The sequence below is a fragment of the Charadrius vociferus genome, unplaced genomic scaffold, assembly GCF_000708025.1.
Source record: "Charadrius vociferus isolate BGI_N301 unplaced genomic scaffold, ASM70802v2 scaffold217, whole genome shotgun sequence".
NCBI lineage: Eukaryota > Metazoa > Chordata > Aves > Charadriiformes > Charadriidae > Charadrius > Charadrius vociferus.
The window spans coordinates 3903117-3922833 of record NW_009649190.1 but is presented as its reverse complement, the minus strand read 5'-3'; the positions used below and the strand labels follow the sequence as shown (position 1 = coordinate 3922833).

The 19717-nt window shown below is 42.1% G+C and overlaps 1 protein-coding gene across 3 annotated transcripts in view; it reads left to right on the top strand.

The window, feature by feature from the left end:
* The window catches only part of THRB (thyroid hormone receptor, beta), a 47472-nt gene that overhangs the window by 25258 nt on the left and 2497 nt on the right, over positions 1-19717 (top strand). For all 3 annotated transcript variants that reach the window (XM_009888941.1, XM_009888939.1, XM_009888940.1), the window contains exons 2-5: positions 5418-5518; positions 9406-9553; positions 11262-11467; positions 15210-15356. In XM_009888941.1, the coding sequence (XP_009887243.1) occupies positions 5418-5518; positions 9406-9553; positions 11262-11467; positions 15210-15356 (602 nt within the window). The remainder of the gene's footprint in view (positions 1-5417; positions 5519-9405; positions 9554-11261; positions 11468-15209; positions 15357-19717) is intronic.

The window sequence follows — 19717 nt, the reverse complement described above, 5'->3', positions numbered from 1 at the left end:
TGCAATAGCAAAAAATGGCCTTTCCTGCTTGCAAGGTGTAAGCCTATGGTGGATCAGGACAAGCTAATAAGGAACATCTGGTATACAGACATAATTTGTTGGTGTTGATGTCCCTGTTTGGTAGTCAAATACAGTTTGGGTCCTAGGTTTTTTTTAAGGTGTGGTTTAATCCCTAAGCCAATACTACGTTATCTGTACAGAGACCTGGAGATGTATAAAGTCTGTGCAACAGTACTTTAACAAAACTGAAATAGGTTCTTTACTTTTCTCAAAACATGGGTGGGGTTTTTTTGATGTGTGCTGGGTACAGACGTAAAAAAACAGTATTATTTTTCAAGGGGGTGGGGAGGAAGAAAGAGGGGGGTGAGAATAACCACAGAGTGTCTCATTTGTGTCTCTCCTCTCTGTTACACTGTCCAGAGTTCTCTATACTGCTTTAAGGTATCATTCCTGCAAATGGCAATTTGAGAGTGTAGGCATACAGTATTAATGAAACAGAGTACCTCAGATGACTGCGTAGGTTAGCAGATCTCCTTCTGTCCTTACGGCTGCTGGGGCAAACTCGTTGCACGTTTTCCTATCAAGGGAATTGTTTCTTGCTGTACCTCTACAAAGCTACAGTTACAATTTAAAAGATACTGTAGGTCACCATGAGGATTGGTTATAATGGGTTATAAAACATATTATTCTAGGTAGGGACAACTGGTCCTGCTGAGTACTTCGCCTTGCCAAGACAGTAAGATTAGGCGGGCTGGCAGGTGGGAGTCTGGGAAGCAAAGGAGTTACTCCAGGCTGCAGGGGAAACACCAGACACGGCAGGTCAAGGTCATTCATTGGCGTTCTTCACTCAAGGCAAAGATCTGAGGTGGGCATTGGGATGAACAATGTCATGTCATACTTGACAAGATGGTTGATTTTGAGGACCATATGGGATGTCATCAATGATAGTCCATGAGGATGCTATAAAACAGCAGACAGAGGCTTGAAAGACCAAGGAACTATATTGGTTATTATTGTACAGTTCAGTGAGATTGGCGTTGCTTTTGAACGGGTTCCTCTTAGCTATTTACTTCGTAGGTTTTGACCAAGAAATAGAGGATGAAATGCGAACACCAGAAATAGGAACCTACCCAATGTTCCCGTGAGATTTGTCATCAGACATTCTTCTTTTATAAGAGAGCACCTGGGTTACTCTGTCCAGACAGCATCTGCTTCTTCCACATAGGAGTTTTTATTTTTGGTTCAGTGTTATTAAACACATAAGATGCATAAGTACTTGCTGATTTGAGAGACAAGTCCCTATTAGTCAACCCCTCCTCTTTTTTCCCCAAGTGCTGCAAGGAGTGAGAGAAGTCCTCAGACCGTCCAACACACAGCTCTGCTGCCATCCGTGTCTTTCCCAAGAATCTCCATTGCGCTTTTCATAGCTTCCATGCTGGTACCAACTTTAGAAAAACACTGTTGAATTTCCTCCTGCTGATACTGTTTCGAACTCTTGAGCAACAGCAAAAATGCACTGAGGCTGCTTATCTGCACATCTTACCAATGAAATTGCATTGAATTTATACAGAGGTCAGACTGGATATTTGCAACTACTAGAAGTTATTTACAGTGGAAGTTACGGTTTGTAAGAACAAACATGTTCCTCTTGACATGATGTCTGTTCATCTGAATTACACCTTTTTAAAATACTGCTGAAGGTCCAATTTTCCTACTCTCTAACAGTTTCTGACCCCATTAGCTGTTGGAAGGAGGGTTAAAAATAGATAAAAGTGTGGATATCACTCTCAGATTTGTAATGGAAAGAAAAAAGATGGTTATTGCGCACTTTTATTGCCAGTGATTTCTTGGGATGAGATTTTCCTATCTATATTTCCTGTTGAATTAGCAGAAGAGTTCAAAGTGTGTGCTTACCTTGTGACACGAGCACAATCCTGCAAAAGTGATGCATGTAATATTTAACATTTAAGTAGCTTAAATAGCTGGCTCTTAACACTTCCAGTGCAGCAAAATTGGGAATGTGGTTGCATGTAATTAAAAATGCATGCATGCCATTTTTAATTTCTGGCTAGGAGTCCCTGCAGGAGATTTGCCTTGTCTGCCAGATTGGAAGCTGTTTCCTGAGTTGGATAAAGTCATGAAACTCCAAGGAGGAGATGGACACCAGTGATCACATGCGTAAGCTACTGTATATATTTAAGGAAGCGGTTTAGACAAGTGGTCTCCTGCTCCTCCAATAGAACAAAGCTGCCATTACATGAGCAGTGCTAACCAGATTATATACTTAATGAAACATCAAGGCGTTTAATTCAGAAGTAATTCTTGAGGGAGCAAACCAGGGATACTGAATTTTAGAGGACATAGTCTATGCTACACTAAGTCTACATTTCATGAATGGCAGTAAAAGGCAATTAACAAGAAGCTGTTAATCTTTGCAAGAAATTTAGTGGAAAATAGTGCATCCCTTTGCTGACTCTGCTGTCTCCTGTATCAGCTCCGTGTTGTGTATGTGTTGCATGTGCAGAGGCAGGTGTGAGCAAAAGGGGGGCAGGATGGAGATAATAGCCTCTGCTAATCCCCCACTGGCATAATGTCCATTAGGAGTCAGTGATGTAAATTGGAGTCGAAACCCTGCTGTCTCTCTTCCCTCAAGGTCACAGAACTAGCTCCACGTGTCCACCAGTCTTTATCCAAGCACAACTTGTTAATCACGGAGACATGTAACCTGAATGTAAATCTGATCTTTTGCTGTATTGTAGGCTGGTATGGTACATCAGTAAGATCGCAGCTCATTCCCTCACTCCCCTTTCAGATGCCGGTAGGAGTATTGGCAAACCTGAGATGCAGGTACCCGGGCACGGCTTCAAAGGGTTTCTGCTTCCTGGCATTACAGAAGAGAGATGTATGTTCCTCTATAACTTGAGGTTGTCATAATTATGCTCAAAGTAGACATATGAAGTAGACCGTACAAATACTTCCTGCCTTCTTCCTTCTTTACTTTCTCCTAATCCACTCACCAGCCCCCGGAAAGTTCAAGTATTCTAAGCTCAGTTAGTTTCAAATATTTTCTCTCTGATTTGGGCTTTTCTTTCTGGAGAACCTCTGGCAAGTGTAGCCTCAGGAAGGTACTTTCATTTAAGCTGTCTGTTACTGAGCTGACCCTCTGGCATGTTAGTCACAGGAAGATGACGGCCACCCTTCTTGCAGCGTCCTCCAACAGCCTTCTGCTGCCCTGAGCCTTGTTGCTAGTTGCCCTCCGTGTCCCTGCGGGGTGCTGGGTCCCTGAGCTGTACCGAGCCATGCTGGTGTGGGGGCTGCACAAAGACAGCAAGTTTGGGAGTCTAGTCTAACGTGTGGTGCTACAGATGGGTTGAGCAAGCCAGTGGCAAGGGGTAGTGTTGCAGGCAGCCACATCCAAAGGACTCTTCCTCATTGCACCTGTGAACTGCCCTCAGCCAGTTGGCAGATGATGCCAAACTGGGAGGAGTGGCTGGTACACCGGGTGGGTGTGCTGCCGTTCAGAGTGACCTAGGCAGGCTGGAGAAATGGGATGAGAGGAATCTCTTGAAGTTCATCAAAGGGAAATGCTAAATCAGTCCTGCACTGGGGGAGGAATAACAGATGCAGTGGCGCAGGCTGGGTCCTGACTGGCTGGAAAGTGCTTTGCATTGAAGTACGTGGGGGTTTTGGTGGGCAGCAAGTTGAACGTGAGCCAGCAGTGTGTCCTTGAGGCAAGAAGGGTCAACGGCATCTTGGTCTGCATTAGGAAGATGATCACTGGCATGTTAAGGGAGGTGATCCTTCCCCTCTGCTCAGCTCTGGTGAGACACATCTGCAGTGTTGGGTCCAGCTCTGGGCTCCCCAGTGCAAGGGGGACATGGACATACTGGAGCAAGTCCAGCAAAGGGCCACAAAGGTGATGAAGGGACTGGAGCATCAGTTCTACAAGGACAGACTGAGAGAGCTGGGACTGTTCAGCCTGGAGCAGAGAAGGCTCAAGGGGGGGATGTCTTATCAATGTGTATGAACACCTGATCCCTCATCAGGTAGAAGAAAGAGCCAGACTCTTCTCAGTGGCGCCTAGTGACAGGACAAGAGGCAGTGAGCACAAGTAGAAAGACAGGGCATTCCTTCTGAAGACAACAAAATAATCTTTTCTTTTCAGTATGAGGGTGACCAAGCACTTTTACAGATTATTCAGGGAGGCTGTGGATTCTCCATCCTTGGAGATACTCAAAAGCCATCTGGATGTGGTCCTGGGCCACTGGCTGTATGTAGGTGGCCCTGCTTGAGCAGGGAGATTGCACCAGATGACCTCCAGAGGTGCCTTCCAACATCAACCATTCTGGGATTCTTTGAAATATTTGCTACGCTTTAATAATGTTATGTGGTTACACAAATAGCTGCACTTTCCTCTCACCCCTCAAAATGAATCTGAGATCTCTGTGATGCATCTTTACAGAGAGGTATTTCAGAAGGAAAAGTTATGTACCATAACTCCACTAATTATGAGTCATGGGAACACGTATTTTGAAAGGTTTGTATTTTACCCTGCTTCAAAGTTCTCTTTAGTTTAGAATTACTTTTTGGTTGCCATCAGAATTGTTTTGGTTTTTCGCTCAAATTGGAAATATGTTTATGTTATCAAAACAAATGTCATTGTGGGAAAAGAAGGAAGCATTGCCAATGTTTTTCATAGCAGTAATATTTTATTTCACTTGTTGGGTGTCTGGTAAACCACTTCAGAAGAGAAAATGTCATTCTAACACATACACGTACACACACACATATTTGAAGGCCCACGTATCTTGCCCTAAATTTAGGCTATATTAAATACTCCTGCAAAACACGCCCAGGTAAGGTATGATCGATACAGCTTGGGCTATCTGCTGCTGGTACTAATCTAACCACACCTGCAGAGCTGTTTTGAAAGAAAACGATCTCTCGGTAAATATTTCTTATGACCAGGTCCCTGAGTCACCTGCAGCCTGGGATCTCATCTTCAGTATACATCGGGGGGGTTGTGGAACAGAATAGAGGAATATACTGTATGTCTCGCAGTTATTTTTTTTATGCCCATCCTTTGTGAATAAAACCTGTGTGGTAAAAATGTGTTGTGAAAACCTTTGAGGTAAAAATAAAGATAATTACTTTTTCTGAGGTAGTATTTCACTCAGGAGAGAGCAGTCGTGTTCCAGCTTCTCCCTCTTGACCAGCAGATGCTGAAACAGTGTGAAAAGTAGAAGATATTATAGACTATGTTTAAATAATTCTGTAATGTTGTTACTATGAGCTTTTTATTCAGGAAATTCAGTGAGTTCAGGTAGACGAGTGGATTTTAATATAATATTTTTATATCAAATGTATCCAATCATTTTATATCGCGTTTACATGCCACATCGTCTTTTTCTTTACAGGGTATATACCCAGTTACTTAGACAAGGATGAGCTATGTGTAGTATGTGGGGACAAAGCCACCGGATATCATTATCGCTGCATCACTTGCGAAGGTTGCAAGGTAAATGGCACAGTGGGAAAGTGGGAATCAGAAATAGCTCTCCAGCTCCTCCATTATACAGACTTCCTCAACTGTGCTGTCAAATAAAACAAAGACAGATTAGAAGCGAATAAGAACATCCAGTACTGATGATAAGCCATAGCTGGCTGTGCCACTGCTCTCCATATGCATAAGGAATATAGTTGATTTTTGCAGTGTTTGCTTCTGAAAAGAAAACAAGAAATTTAGATTTTTGTTGTTGCTGTTTGACTGTTAGCTTTTACATTTCCATTTTTTAATGTTTCTTTGGTCGCATTCTCAGCCAGCATACATCAGCATAGTCCCAGGAACTCCAGTGAAGCTGTTTATGCAATAGCTGAGGTTCTGCCCATGGCCATGAAGAGTCTGTAGCGATTAACAGTGTTCCAGTGCCTCTCATCGTCACTGCGAAGAAGCAAAAATCAAAATCCCTTCCACATGCTCATACAACAGTAACATCCATCACTTTGGGAAGCACTGACACCCAGTTAAAACAGTTTCAAAAAAATTGTGACTGCTTTAACTTAAGCATATTGAAATGTGCTTTCAGCCCTAAGTTGCATCTCCGAAGCTACATGCAAAATTAAAAAGGAGATTGCTTTCGGCAAATAAATAAATAAAAAAAAAAAGAGTAACACAATCAGGCACATGTTACATGATTTCAGTGCCATAAATTTGCCTGAATAGCTTGAGATCCTGTAAGAAAGCTATTCTTTCCTGCAGAAAATGAAAAATGATTATGTTTTTCTAAACAAATGGGACCACACATGTCATGGACTACTGTCATGGGACTAAGCCACAAAAGCCATATTCTGTTCATCCCCAAAGTCTCAAATGTTTGGATCTGAGATCTTGGGTTTGCATTAGCTTTAGAGCTCCACATCACAGTAACTTGTGTTGAAGTAGCTCCTTCAGTTGTACCTCATTGCCCTAAGTTACATTTATGAAATGCACAAACGCCTAAATAGCCTATGTATAGCAGGTTTGTGGAAATATTCATAATGGTTTTATACACATACATACATAATATGTATGAAAAAATATTTATATCCGAAAAAAATGGAACTGAACAAGTGATTCGTACACATTTGCATCCCATATACCAGATGATAACAATACATAAAATGTATGAATATGACTTAACTCAGATATAATGAGAAGTAAGCGGCACTGTAGCATTATGAAATATCTTTTGCTCCCAGCTTAACAGCTGTATCTCTCACCAGCTTTGCTACTAAGATTTTTGTTACTCCAAGTAACGTGAAGTGTTTCTTTTTATGCCTACCAGCTATTTTAAAGGTACAGCATACAAAATCTACTTTTATCTTCAGATACAGTTCTTTTGTCTGATGTATAATTTAAAATAATGCTTGTGTGCACAAGGAACTGAGCTAACAATTTGCAAAAAGTAATTAATGTCGTTCCCTACTTATAGTTGGGTTACAACAGACAGTTTCATTTTGTTTTGTTTTATTGTTCTTCTTGCAAATGTATTCACTGTAAAAGATGGGGGCGTTGTGGGGACAGTTTCAACCCCTGCCTTAGAGGATCTGCATACACATTTCCAGTTGTATGATTTATCAGCAAAGTTATATGTAATCAATTCTCAATGAATTTGACATTTACTAGCTGCTTCCACTCAAAATCACTTTAATTTTGTAACAACATTAATCAGGGCTGACAGCCAAAAATTTGCTTTGGCAAGTGCTTTCATGAACAAAGCATCCTCACACATGATTTCTAAAGATTAAATTGTAAGGAATTTAAACACGAGTAAACCGAAAGTGAGTTCTGACATCACTGGAATGTCTCTCCAGACTGTAGCCATTGCATCTATTGCTATATAGGTGCATGGTAAAGGAATTTAGGAAGAGTAGTTGCCTTACAATAAAATATACTTTCTTCTATTGATGAAAATAACACTTCTGTGATGAAGTGTTTGGACAAATATAGAAAGCAGCTTCGTTATCACATTGTATCTAGACACGATCAAAGAGGTTTTTTGCAAGAAGTTTCTGAGAGATGCAAAAGAATAGGAAGATGAAATGTGCCGGTCCCATCACGGGTGGCAAAGAGCCTTGCCGCTGTAAAGCTAGAGCTACATTAGGTCCCATGCAAGGTTTGGAAAACGGAAGTTCGGTACCTCTTCCTGACATTCATCAGAGATTTTTCCATCTCTTGCTGTAACTAGAGACTACCCCGTGTCCCTGGTTGTCCAGAGCCATCTGTGATCTTCAGGGAGGAGAGGGGCAGGTCCTGTCTCTAGGAATTTGTCACAGGGTTGAGAGTGGATCCAAATCCAGTTGTTGGGTAGATGAGAGTTTGAGACCTGATCCAAACCCCATGTAAGGACATCTTGCCTGTGATTCCCTGGGTTTTGGCTCAACCCAACAGGTTCCAGTCTTGCAAAGGCTCACACTCATGCTTTATTCAACTCAGGTGAATTGAGATTTCAGGTCTTATCGTTATCAAGGAAGAAAGAGTTGTACTCTTAGCTCGAGCTGGATCTTGTAAGATAAAACTCTAATGAGAACAAGGCTGTTTATTGTCTTCACTGAAGTCAGGAGCTCAAGCTGAAATACAGACTTACCAGTACTTCTTAATTCAACATTCTGTGTTAAAAGAAATTACACATTGCTGTAAGATTTTACCTTGTGTTATTTAACATTGATTAAAACCAGACCTTTTGCCTAGTGAAGTGAAGAGACTATTCCTTAGATAAAATCCCAGCTGAAGAGAGTATTTATTAGTTAAAATCTCACTTGAATTTTGCCATTGTTTTCACTGAAGCCAAAGCCTTCAGCTTTGAAGAGAGTATTTATTAGTTAAAATCTCACTTGAATTTTGCCATTGTTTTCACTGAAGCCAAAGCCTTTCTCAGTGGCTTCAGTCAAATAGGACCAGGGTCCCAGTGAGTTCTCTATGTCAAGGTGGTCCCAAGCTGCATTGCTGACTGTAGACATTCTCAAACAATGGTGAAACTTGAAATTAAAGTGAAGTCTAAATTTCTTGCTTTACAGCCTATCTTGTCCATATCTTGCGGTCTTGGGAAGTTTATCCAGCTCTTGCGTAAGTCAATGAGAAAAGTGATGTTGAAATTAGTACCAGGATTAGGTCGGTAATGTTCAGAGATAAATTGTATCTGATTTTTTTACCTAAGGCCAGAGTCTATGGGTTGTATAAATCAGTGAATTCAGTGGAGCTACATTGGTTCGCATGAACTTAGGATCTGACCTCATATCCATGTTGCAGTGGGCAACATAGATCTGCATTATGATCAAATTATAGAATCAAACTCAAAGATCGTGCAAGTTGTGTTTGCAAAATTCTTAGTCTTGCCCAGATTTGGTTGGTTGGTTGGTTATTTGGCTTTGATGGAAAGGAATAGAACCGTTTGTTCTTAATCCTTTAGTAGCTCATACGCACCACCATTACTACTATTTGCAGAAGCTGCCCTTTAATTAAAAGTATGTAGATGCCTCTTAATATCCCTTGAAATGATTATGTAATTTAGAAAGGGGCTTAAAATAAACTCACTAGTTCAAATACCAAAAAAATTTAACACACAAACATAAGACTTCAAGAAGACGTGTAGACAGTATTCGTCCCTCAAGACAGCATGACTTAAGCCTTTGCTTACCTAAGATGTCTATGTTTTCAGTTTTTAGGGAGGAAATGTTTTGTGAAACTCAGAAAAGAAGCATCATACACTATAAAACCAGTTTGTTCTTTTCCTCTTTGAGAGTTTCATGGCATGAAGTATGTTATCTTGCATACTTAGGTACATTCTTACCAAACCAAAGTGGCTCCCAATTAGAAAAAATTGCACAATGCTAATGTTTTCCAATGTGTTTATTTATTGCACTTAGGGTTTTTTTAGAAGAACCATTCAGAAAAACCTCCATCCAACCTATTCCTGTAAATATGAAGGAAAATGTGTGATAGACAAAGTAACAAGAAATCAGTGCCAGGAATGTCGCTTCAAAAAATGTATCTTTGTTGGCATGGCAACAGATTGTAAGTATACTTTTCTGTTTTTCTTTCTTTTCTCTCTCTCTTTTTTTTTTTTTTAAATGTGTGTGTTTGCTTCAAGTATGTTGATTGGTGAAGATTGTTAAAGTAGAGCAGAATTGCCAGCTCTCTTTTGTTTTTAATAACTTACACTGGGAAAATATGCTCATTGCATCAAACCACTTTCGTAGGGCTGTAATTTTTTGTTTATCCTTCGCCAGACTGCACCTTCTCCTGGCTTTACCAAGCTGCGTAACAGTAGGAATGTTCACTCTTTGGAGGAGAGGAGGGAGAAATGCATCTGGATGGACACTTTGCTTTAGAAAAAACCATCTTGTTTAGAAAATTCTGGAGGATGTGAAATTGAATGTCGTTGCATGAGTCATCCTGCAGTTGTTTGTTTTATTTTTAGCCCTGAAGAAGTTATCTACTGCAAAGAATTCGACTCTCATTCTAAAGAACTAGAACATATGGCTGTAAGATTAACCCTTAGGGGTCTTCTTTTCCTGCCGTTGCACAGGGATTTACACCGATAACATCAATTAGTGGAAATGGGAGGAAGTCACGTAAATCCCCCTGTGTCTTAATGTTAATGGTTGTTGCCAGCATAATCCTCTGCAGAAAAACTGACAGAAAAGCAGGCCCAATAAACAACAGAAAAATAGTCTAACTTGGTATTTTTCATTGGTAATGTAATGTGTAACAACGTCTTCTGTCTAGAGGGAAATAGAAGAAATGACAGAATTTCATTTTAGCCGGGTAGACCTTCAGGTTGACCCCAGCCCATGACCCGCAGGTGGCAATACCATGAAGCTGATGTGGCCTTTTGTGAGCTGCACCTACGGACGCGCCAAAGGGGCTGTCGCAGAGCACGACGGACAGGACAGCTATCCCCTGGCTGGAGAAGGCTTTCTCCCACCTTTGAGTTACGTTACAATGTGTGAATGCAAGCGTGCAAGCAGGGCTTTCTGTGCTCCTACCTGCCTGCCGCCAGTTGTGGATCAGGATGGTCCTCCTCCGCTAAAGCGGGCCAGTCTGTTTTAAATGGCCTGTTCACGTTTGTATGGAAAACGGGATAAAACCTTCAGTGTTGGTCGGAGAGGTGATGCCCTGTGTGTCTGGCATCCCTGGAACTAGCGGGGCTCGAGTGGAATGCTACCAAACGGCACCATTTGTAGGGCTTACAGAACAAGCTGAAGGCAGATTGTTTCTGAGAGTGTCATGCAACAGGTAGTTGAGCCTCCTGTGAATAAGCACTCCCCCTTTCTTAAATCCACGTTACCTTCTGCTGGCTTACAAGAACACGTTCTACACAATTCAGAGCACTGAGCATGCTCATACTGCTTTAAAGAAAACCAAACTGCATCTTTCCTAACATGGACTACTCCAAGTCCATTAGAGGAGTGCTTTGTCTGAGTCCTCACAAAGCTTTTATGTTTTATGTTTTATTGGTGGAATAAAACACTGAACGCAACAGTAGTATCCATCTCGTTACCAGAAGGGTAAGTCATTCTTTGCAATCCAGGCTTCTGAGAAAATAAAGTTTGGAGAGAGAAATAAGAGAACTTTGTGAACTGTGGGTCTTACCAAAGTACTTCTTTACTGATTTGTTCAGGTGTTTGTAATTAATTAGTACCTCAGCCATAGGAAATACCAAAGTTCAGTCAACCTTAAAGAACTTCCGGCCATTTTTGTCTGCTTTTTCCCCTGCTAGTGGTGTTGGATGACAGCAAGCGGTTGGCAAAGAGGAAGCTGATAGAAGAAAATCGAGAGAAGAGACGTCGGGAGGAGCTGCAGAAAACAATTGGGCACAAACCAGAGCCAACGGATGAGGAATGGGAGCTCATCAAAATCGTTACTGAAGCACATGTGGCCACCAATGCACAAGGAAGCCACTGGAAGCAGAAAAGGAAATTTCTGGTAAGAGACTGTAGCCTTTTACACTGCTATTGGAGCCAGGTTCCTTTCTTTCTTCTGAAGTCCCTTCCCAACATTGCAACACCAAAGAGGATCTATCTGCCAGTGTATTGACATACATGAAAAATGGATGATTTTTATAATTACTACTTGCTTATTCTTGCCTGAAGCTCAGTGTTTGATCAGACGATGTATTTCAAAAGATAAACAGCATGTTGCTGAGTTAAGGCTTACCCAGCTGGATGCTTTTAATGTGCTAGGATTAGAAAAAACAGAAAAATCATTTCACTCCTGATTAACAGTGCTAGCAGTCTATAATGCATAGCATATCTTTTTTTACATGTTATATCTAAGGATAGTTGACTATTAGGTACTAGCATACAACATATTGTAAGTGTTAAAACAATGTAAAGTTTTAGGTGAAAGCTGATATTTTTGAGTAATAACTCATATTTTTTGCTTCCTTGTTCGAAAGTGAACACATTAATTAAAATAAGTTTGGCAAAGAAAAATGAATTTCAGTGAAAGCAGGGTGATACATACACTATAGCATTGGGATTGCAGACTGCAAGACAACTTAAGTTTTCAGCCTATAACCAAGGATCGGAAAATAAACGGTGATTTATGATGCTCAGCCTTAGAAAATGATTTATTTGATTTTTCTAAATCGATTTTTAGAGGAAATAAGTGCAGAATACAAAATGCTTATACAGCACAAAAGAGGGATTATAGACTGCGTGTCAGGAATACACAGGGGTCTATAACACTCTGTGTATACCACATCAGATAGAGAATGTTCATTTTTTTGCAAGCCTAAGCTCCTGCTGCCTAATTCACTGTGGGAATCTTGACCCACTGTTAAATTGCTAGAAGAAATTATATATTCAAACCAGCCGATCCCTTTTATAGAGTTTCGTTAATTCCAGCGGCGATGTCTAATTTTCTATATGAATGGCTGCATGTTCGTAGTAGCACGCAGCCGGGAAACCACAGCCAGCGATCACTGGCAAGAAGCAGCAGAGCCCTTTCCAGTGGTGCTGCACAGCAAGGTTTGCGGCACTGGTTTTAGCAGACCAAGAAGCAGCTGCAGTAGTGCATTTGGTTACTTAGGCAGGAGCGCTTTTCTTGCAGTATCTCCTGGTTTGGGATAAAGCATGGGGAGCTTGAGGTTAGAGCTGGGAGTGAGGACACAGACAGAAAGCTGGTAGGGTCTGGACCATGTAAAATGTGGTCGTTGGGGCTCTGGAGACTGTCACAGCAGAGGGGGAGCCTCCAGCAAAAGATGACAGGGCTACTAGAAGAGGGGAGGGATGGGGCAGAGGCAGGGGTGGCAGCTGTAATGGACGGTTCAGAAACCATCTGTGACTTCCACAGCTGGTTCCTAGGCCAGACCAAACTGCTCTTGATGCAGCCCTTGATGCAGGACCTCCTGGTTCTTTGCAGTACTCACATGCTGAAGCCCAGTGGTTTCAAGGAATGCGTAGGGAGCTCATTGACACCTTGCAGTGAGCACAGAAGGGAAAGTCCAGGATAGCCTGCCAACCTCAGGTGGAGGGCTTTGAAAGTCCCTGCCAGAAGCTGTTGAGAAGCAAGAGGAGCTGACTGCGCACCCCAGGAGCTGTGAGTCACAGAATCACAGAATTTTCAGAGTTGGAAGGGACCTCTAGAGATCATCTAGTCCAACTCCCCTGCTAAAGCAGGGTTGCCCAGAGCACATGACTCAGGACTGCATCCAGGCGGGTCTTGAAAATCTCCAGAGAAGGGGACTCCACAACCTCCCTGGGCAGCCTGTGCCAGTGCTCTGGCACCCGAACTGTAAAGAAGTTTTTCCGTGTATTTGAGCGGAACTTCCTATGTTCCAGCTTGTGCCCATTGCCCCTCGTCCTGTCACTGGGAACCACCGAGAAGAGTCTGGCTCCATCCTCCTTCAACCCACCCTTTAGATATTTGTAAGCAGTAATAAGGTCTCCCCTCAGCCTTCTCTTCTCCAGGCTAAAGAGTCCCAGCTCTCTCAGCCTTTCCTCATAAGGGAGATGCTCCAATCCCTCAATCATCTTGGTTGCCCTTCGCTGGACTCTCTCCAGCAGTTCCCTGTTCCTCTTGAACTGGGGAGCCCAAAATTGGACACAGTATTCCAGTTGTGGCCTCACCAGTGCCATGTAGAGGGGTAGAATGACCTCCCTCGACCTACTGGTCAAGTAGGTCCTTAGGCAGCTGATGCTGGTTCTTCAACAGCAGGAGCTCCTTTGAGGTCTGGACCTGTTTTCCTATTGAGGTGAGTTAGGTGGCAAGGGCTCTCCAGTTGCATGCCCTTCTGGAGTTTGTTAGCTTTAGCTAGCGATCCTGACTTCTTTTGACTTTCCCAAGAAAATACTGCCGTCTTTCTTTTTCTCCCTAACAACGTTATGCATGGTTTTAAGCATTTGGTCTTCTTGCTTGGAAGTAATGAAGGTTGTTTATCATGAGCACACAGACAATGTGGTTTAGTTTCCCAAGGTTCAGGGAGGGAGGGAGCCTAGAACTGAGATTATTTGAGTTTTTTAGTAGGAAGCGTCAGATAATTGAGCCCATGCCTCTTCATTGTTCCTTTACAATTGGTGCTTGCTTTGTTAACGCATTGCTGAGTTTGTTCGTGAAAGAAGTTAGATTTGGATTCAGATTGGTGACAGAGCTGTGGAAGGATCTTTTATGATGTGTTGCTCTAAAAAACAGGCTAGCACAAGTTGTTACTACAGACAGCACTTCAGCACCTCCCCTGTTTAAGTGCCCTTACATAAATGTCATTAAGACCATCATTCTTAAAGGCCGCCTTCTCTGGGTTTTATCCAATTTTTGACTCTCGAACGTGAACAAAATGGTATCTCTGCATGGTGGTTGGCATGTCTTTTGCATCTGCAAAGCTACACTTAGCAAACAGAACAGCTTTGATAAGCCAGTTTTTAAAATACACGGTAACATTGATGAGCTGTCATAAAAGCAGGTGAACGAATTGAAGTGCAGTTGGAATGAAAAAACACTCATTGCAGATTCTGCTTGGATCTATTTCATTGTATATCCCTATTGAAATCCTCAAAATACTGTTTTTTTTCTCTTTCGGAGAAGCCTTGGGCTGAAGTCACGTGGAAGGTGATTTTCAACCAAAATTTTACCCAGATGAGTTCAAATTCTAGTCATTTTATCCAGACTAGCTTTGGGTTACCCCGTTCTTAGTCACCAGTTGTTATAGCCTGGTTTTGGAAACAGGCAGTTGTCTGGAGCTCTGTGATACCTCCTCTCGGGAGGATTTCAGAACATTGAGTAGGTGAAAGAACCCAATTCTGCAATGCTCTGAGCATCTTCTCGGGGGCAACAAGTCACCTCAGCTCCCTTCACTTTTAGAGAAACTTGAGAGTTCTCAGCACCTACAAGAAAAAATAACATGCCTATAGTTTTAAGCAAAAAATGCATAAGCTACACCCACAAAATATTCAGATACAGGCACAAGGAAATTAATGTGCACAAAAATGCAGCTGCCTGCACAGGACGGGTAGCAGCATGCCGGTCACCCGTTTGTCTGTGCAGTCACCTCTTTCACAAATGCCTTACAAGCAAATTCACATTTTGTGATGTAATGAACATTACTTATAAAGTGAATAGTGTTATTTTTTATTTAGCATGTCTTCCATTGCTAAGCAGGACTTTTAGAGTATAAAATACTTGCTCTAAGATAGACTGTTCCTTTAAATATCTTTCTTTATACCCTTAGCCAGAAGACATTGGACAGGCACCAATAGTTAACGCCCCAGAAGGTGGGAAAGTGGATTTAGAAGCCTTCAGCCAGTTTACAAAAATTATCACACCAGCGATTACAAGAGTGGTGGATTTTGCCAAAAAGTTGCCTATGTTTTGTGAGGTAAGAAAACTTCCTTGCACTCCTCATTTATATGCCTGCTGTGAAAAACTATTCAAAATACTCCTGGCATGGAACTAAATTTCACTATGTTTAAAATCAGAAAAATTAAAGAGACTCAAAATAGATGTAACTAGAATTATCTGGATTTTCATGAGTTTTCTTTTTTCTGCGATTACTGAAATCCTGATTTTGTTCATCTAGAAGTCATCGTTCATTAGGGACTCGAATGTCTTTTAGAGGCCTTGAGCAAAGCGAATAAGCAAAAAGAGACTGTCTAGAAGCATCTTTGATAACGTTTAATCAGACCTTCCGGCACACAGTTCCCTCTGTGCTTTCTGGCTCCCTGGCAGGTACAGTATTGTGGAGTTGGGTCTATGCAGTAAGAAATTCTTCCAATTCAGGAAAGCATCCCTATCCAGGAATGGCACTTGCCTCATTGTGTTCCCTTGGCATGTTTTTCCTAAACAGGGAGGTTGTGCATAAATGAGTCTGTAAAAGCAATGGACTGTCATTCCAGGTAGATAGTCATGTGTAAAATATACAGTAAATAGACTCAAATAAACTTGGTTGCACATAAGGAATACAGGAGCCCTAGGCTGATCTCATTTACACTGAGGTATCATTTTTATTGAAGGACCAGATGCAATAGCTGATGATATTTTTTTCCTAACTTAAAAAATGTTATCAGAACCGCAGCCTGAAATAATATTTCAGGCTTAATAATTTTACGAATTTTAAGTCTTGTGAGTCTCTTAGGATCATCAACCAGGGTTTTTTTGGTATGGAAATAGCCCAAATCCAGCCACGGAAGGACACCTGCCTGCTTGCCCACTCTGCAGAGCAACACTTGACTCTGCTGGGGAAATGCCAAGCGAATGACATTCAAAATGGGAGTGACCATTGTCAGTGAGTTCATCGGACTCCCTAACTCAGGAACAGTGTTTCCTCCTAATAACTAAACATCACTCAGGAAGGAAGTTTAAGGCAGCCATAACAGTTTACTCTTCTGTGGCTGGCAGCTTTTCTTTAAAGTCAGTCAAGGAGAGCTATTTATGTCCTCTGGCACCTACAGAACAACAGGTAAATAGCAATAGTTGGCATAGTATAAATAGCTCTCCCTGGCTAACCTCAGCATTGGCTCCATCAGCCAAGAAAGCATGAAATAGTGGCTAAGCATGAAGATTATAAAATACAGGGAATGTGTCCATAGATCAAGAGAGCCCTGCAGCATTGAGTGTCTGAGAGAATCTGTCTCCTCTGATTTGGCATTTTTTGGTGGGAAGTTGCAGTGACATACCAAGGTAGTCCTCTCAATTTAGAAAGCTTTACCAGTCACACGCAGACTGTGGCGCCCATCTGACATCTCCTACCCCTCCTGGCTACCGTGAGCCCACTTGCGTCAGAGCCTGGCAGAAAGCATGGATGAAGAAGTCAAGGCGTCGTTGGCATTGTAGGTTGTGCAGCTCAGCTAGGACAGGCTTTATTTACAGCTGAGCCACTGCGTAAACCTGATACAGCAAGGTCTGATGGCAGAGCGAGGGACAACTCGTCGTGAACGCGAAGGAATAGGACAGCTGTCCTCCGAGCTGTCATATAGCTCCTGCTGTAGCATGAAGGAAATGACAAATGTTTGCTCCTTTTTGTCGGGGCGCTGTCCTGTTAACTTTATTTCATTTATGTTTTTTAACCCATATCTTTTTCTTAGAAGCAACACTGTGTGGACTGTGAATTTTTTTTATGGGAAAACGCCCTCCTTTCTCCCATATGACCTGCAGAGGATTTAAACATCATCCTGGTTCTTAATTTCCACGGATGCTCAGGCTGAGAGTGTAGTAAATCTCTATGAAAGAGGGGCAGGGCCTCTTACATACCCACAGCCCCTTTTTCTTCTTTCTCTCTTTGGACACATGCACGAGCCCCCAAGGTAGTTTGAGTGCCCAGCTTAGTTCACATGCATCCGTTGGCCCGTGCCTCAAAGCAAGAATCTAGTCCCAGAGTAATTGAAGTATAAGAAAAATTCATTTCCTTCTCAGCATTTCTGCTGTTGTTTCCTTTGTGCATTTCCTTCTGCTTAGAAAATGAAGATTGAGGAGCACTTAATCAGTCTGATGTGAGTTTAGGTGTCACAGGCATCAGTTTAGGTGTCACAGGCATCAGTGTTTCTTGGGTAAGGCTGTGTAAATACCCTTCTAGGGAGCACAGCTAAGCTCGGCTCAGCTGCATGGTGCTGTGTTACATATGTGGTGGCTGCCAGTATCTCCTGCCAAGGTGAGCACCTCAGGTTCCTGCCTTTTGCTTTTTCTCCGAGCAGAGCAAGAAGGAAAGGACAAGATGTGGCAGATAATCAGTCATATTTGTTGTCCCCACTTCTGGAAGGTGCTCTGGCAGCAACACTTAAGTGATGAATATAGTATTGAAACCTGCATAGTCAGGAACGGAACTGACGTTCAAGGCCCCTGTCTTTGGTAACTGGTGCTACTGGCAGATAAGACCTGAGGCTCAGCATCCATGAAAGAGGTGTCCTGTGTGTCCTTCAGAATTCGGAAAGCAGGTGAAGGACAGGCGTGGTCAAATCACCACTACCATAAAGAAATTTTAAGGAGGTTCAAGTAGGAAGAGAAATTCTCATTGGTTTAATGGCTCGCTAATAAAACAGCTGAAGTGTCATGACATATCTTCCCTACTGTCTGTTTCATCATTCTTCCTTCTCCTTTGTCTTTTTTTCTTCATTTCTCCTCTTTTCCCTTCTTCCTTCCTTTCTATCCCTTTTTTCTCTGCAGTTACCTATTCCAATATCTCTTCATGGTTGCTGTCACATGTCTTTATTTATTTATTTATTTTACTTGTATTTCTTACTCTGTTTCTTTCCCTACTTCAGTCTCAGCAGCCAAACAGTGGCATTTTCATTGGGTAGCGAGACTACCACTGTGCCTGCGCAGCCTTCCCCACGCTGCTGCTGAGCTGAGTGTGATCCGCAGAGAAAGTGATTTGCCCTGAACAGGATGAGTCATTTTTCTTGTGTATCAAACACTTTACACCTGAAGTTGGCACTGCTGGAAAAACAGCTGCGTGATTCAAATCCTTGTTCTGACTGGGGCTGGCTCTGTGCTTAAAACTCTTCTCTTACAGGCAACTGTTTTCCACTTGCGTTAGGCAACTGGCATCCACTCTACATCATTTTACACCAAATCAATATACTTGCTTTGCAAGTACACAGTTGCCATGTAAACGTGTAGTTGGTGGGTTGTTTTTTTTCATTTTGAATTGCAAATCAGGTAAATATAATAAATTTTTGTGAATCAGAAATGGGTGGATTATTGCCTTCTTTCAATCCAAGTAGAAATTAGTTGCTTTTTCATATATGTGACCCTTTGCTGTTCATTTAGTGACAGTCTCAAAATAGTCTTTGTGGGTTTTGCTATCATTGAATTACCTATGAAAACATAAAGACATGCTTCACAGAACACATTCTCTTAATGTGTCAACATCCTGGTGACACTTTATAAATACGGAACCTACCTTCACCAATTCGGACAGCTTACCTTTTTTAATGTTGTGGAAAAGACAAGTCTAGCCACATGCCCCGAAGATCACAGCTTATGCACCAGCATAAAAGCTGGAGCTGTACCATAGGTTTCCTCTCTGTCCAGCAATAATCAAGGGAGTGTGGGGAAATCAGCCTTACCAGGCTAAATATAGCTTTATAAGTTCTCTGTTGTTTAAATGAGCAGTGAGAATTCAGAGCACGTGCCTCACTGATTGAGGATATCTCTCCTAGCTACAAAAATTTACTTCATTCCTTTTATTTAAAAGGACCCTCTCAAATGTCTTTCTTTTCCTCTGGTCAGGCAAGAAATAAGCATGGCTGGCAGTGAGTTTAACTGGGATGGCTGAGGTCTGTACCAGCCCCAATTATAGTCTATTCTGTTATGCTAAATTGTAAGCTGAGGGAGCTCAGGAGTAGAGGAGAGAAGGGTAAACATCTGAGAACAGTGACCACTTCAGCCATCTCAGTTAGATCCACCCCTGATGGGAGACAAAGCGAATAGTATATGTTACTACCAGCCTGGCGCCTGACAGGTCTTCTTCATCCTTCACACTTCGTGAAGTGTTCTGCAAAATGGAAAGCTACCTTCTTAAGGTTTATTGGGCTTAATTTTATAGTGCTCCCACAAACTGAGCAGTCCCATGGAGAGCAGCACTTCTGCAAGTTGGGTCGCTTCACCTCAGCATCTGAACCAGCTTGGTTTTCTTTGAGTATCTTGCCCAGGACCACTTGCGTACTGCTGTGTCATCACTAGATTTCCTAAGGATGTGTGAGGAAGTTAACCTGCCGGCAGCTTCTGGAAGCAGTTATGGGA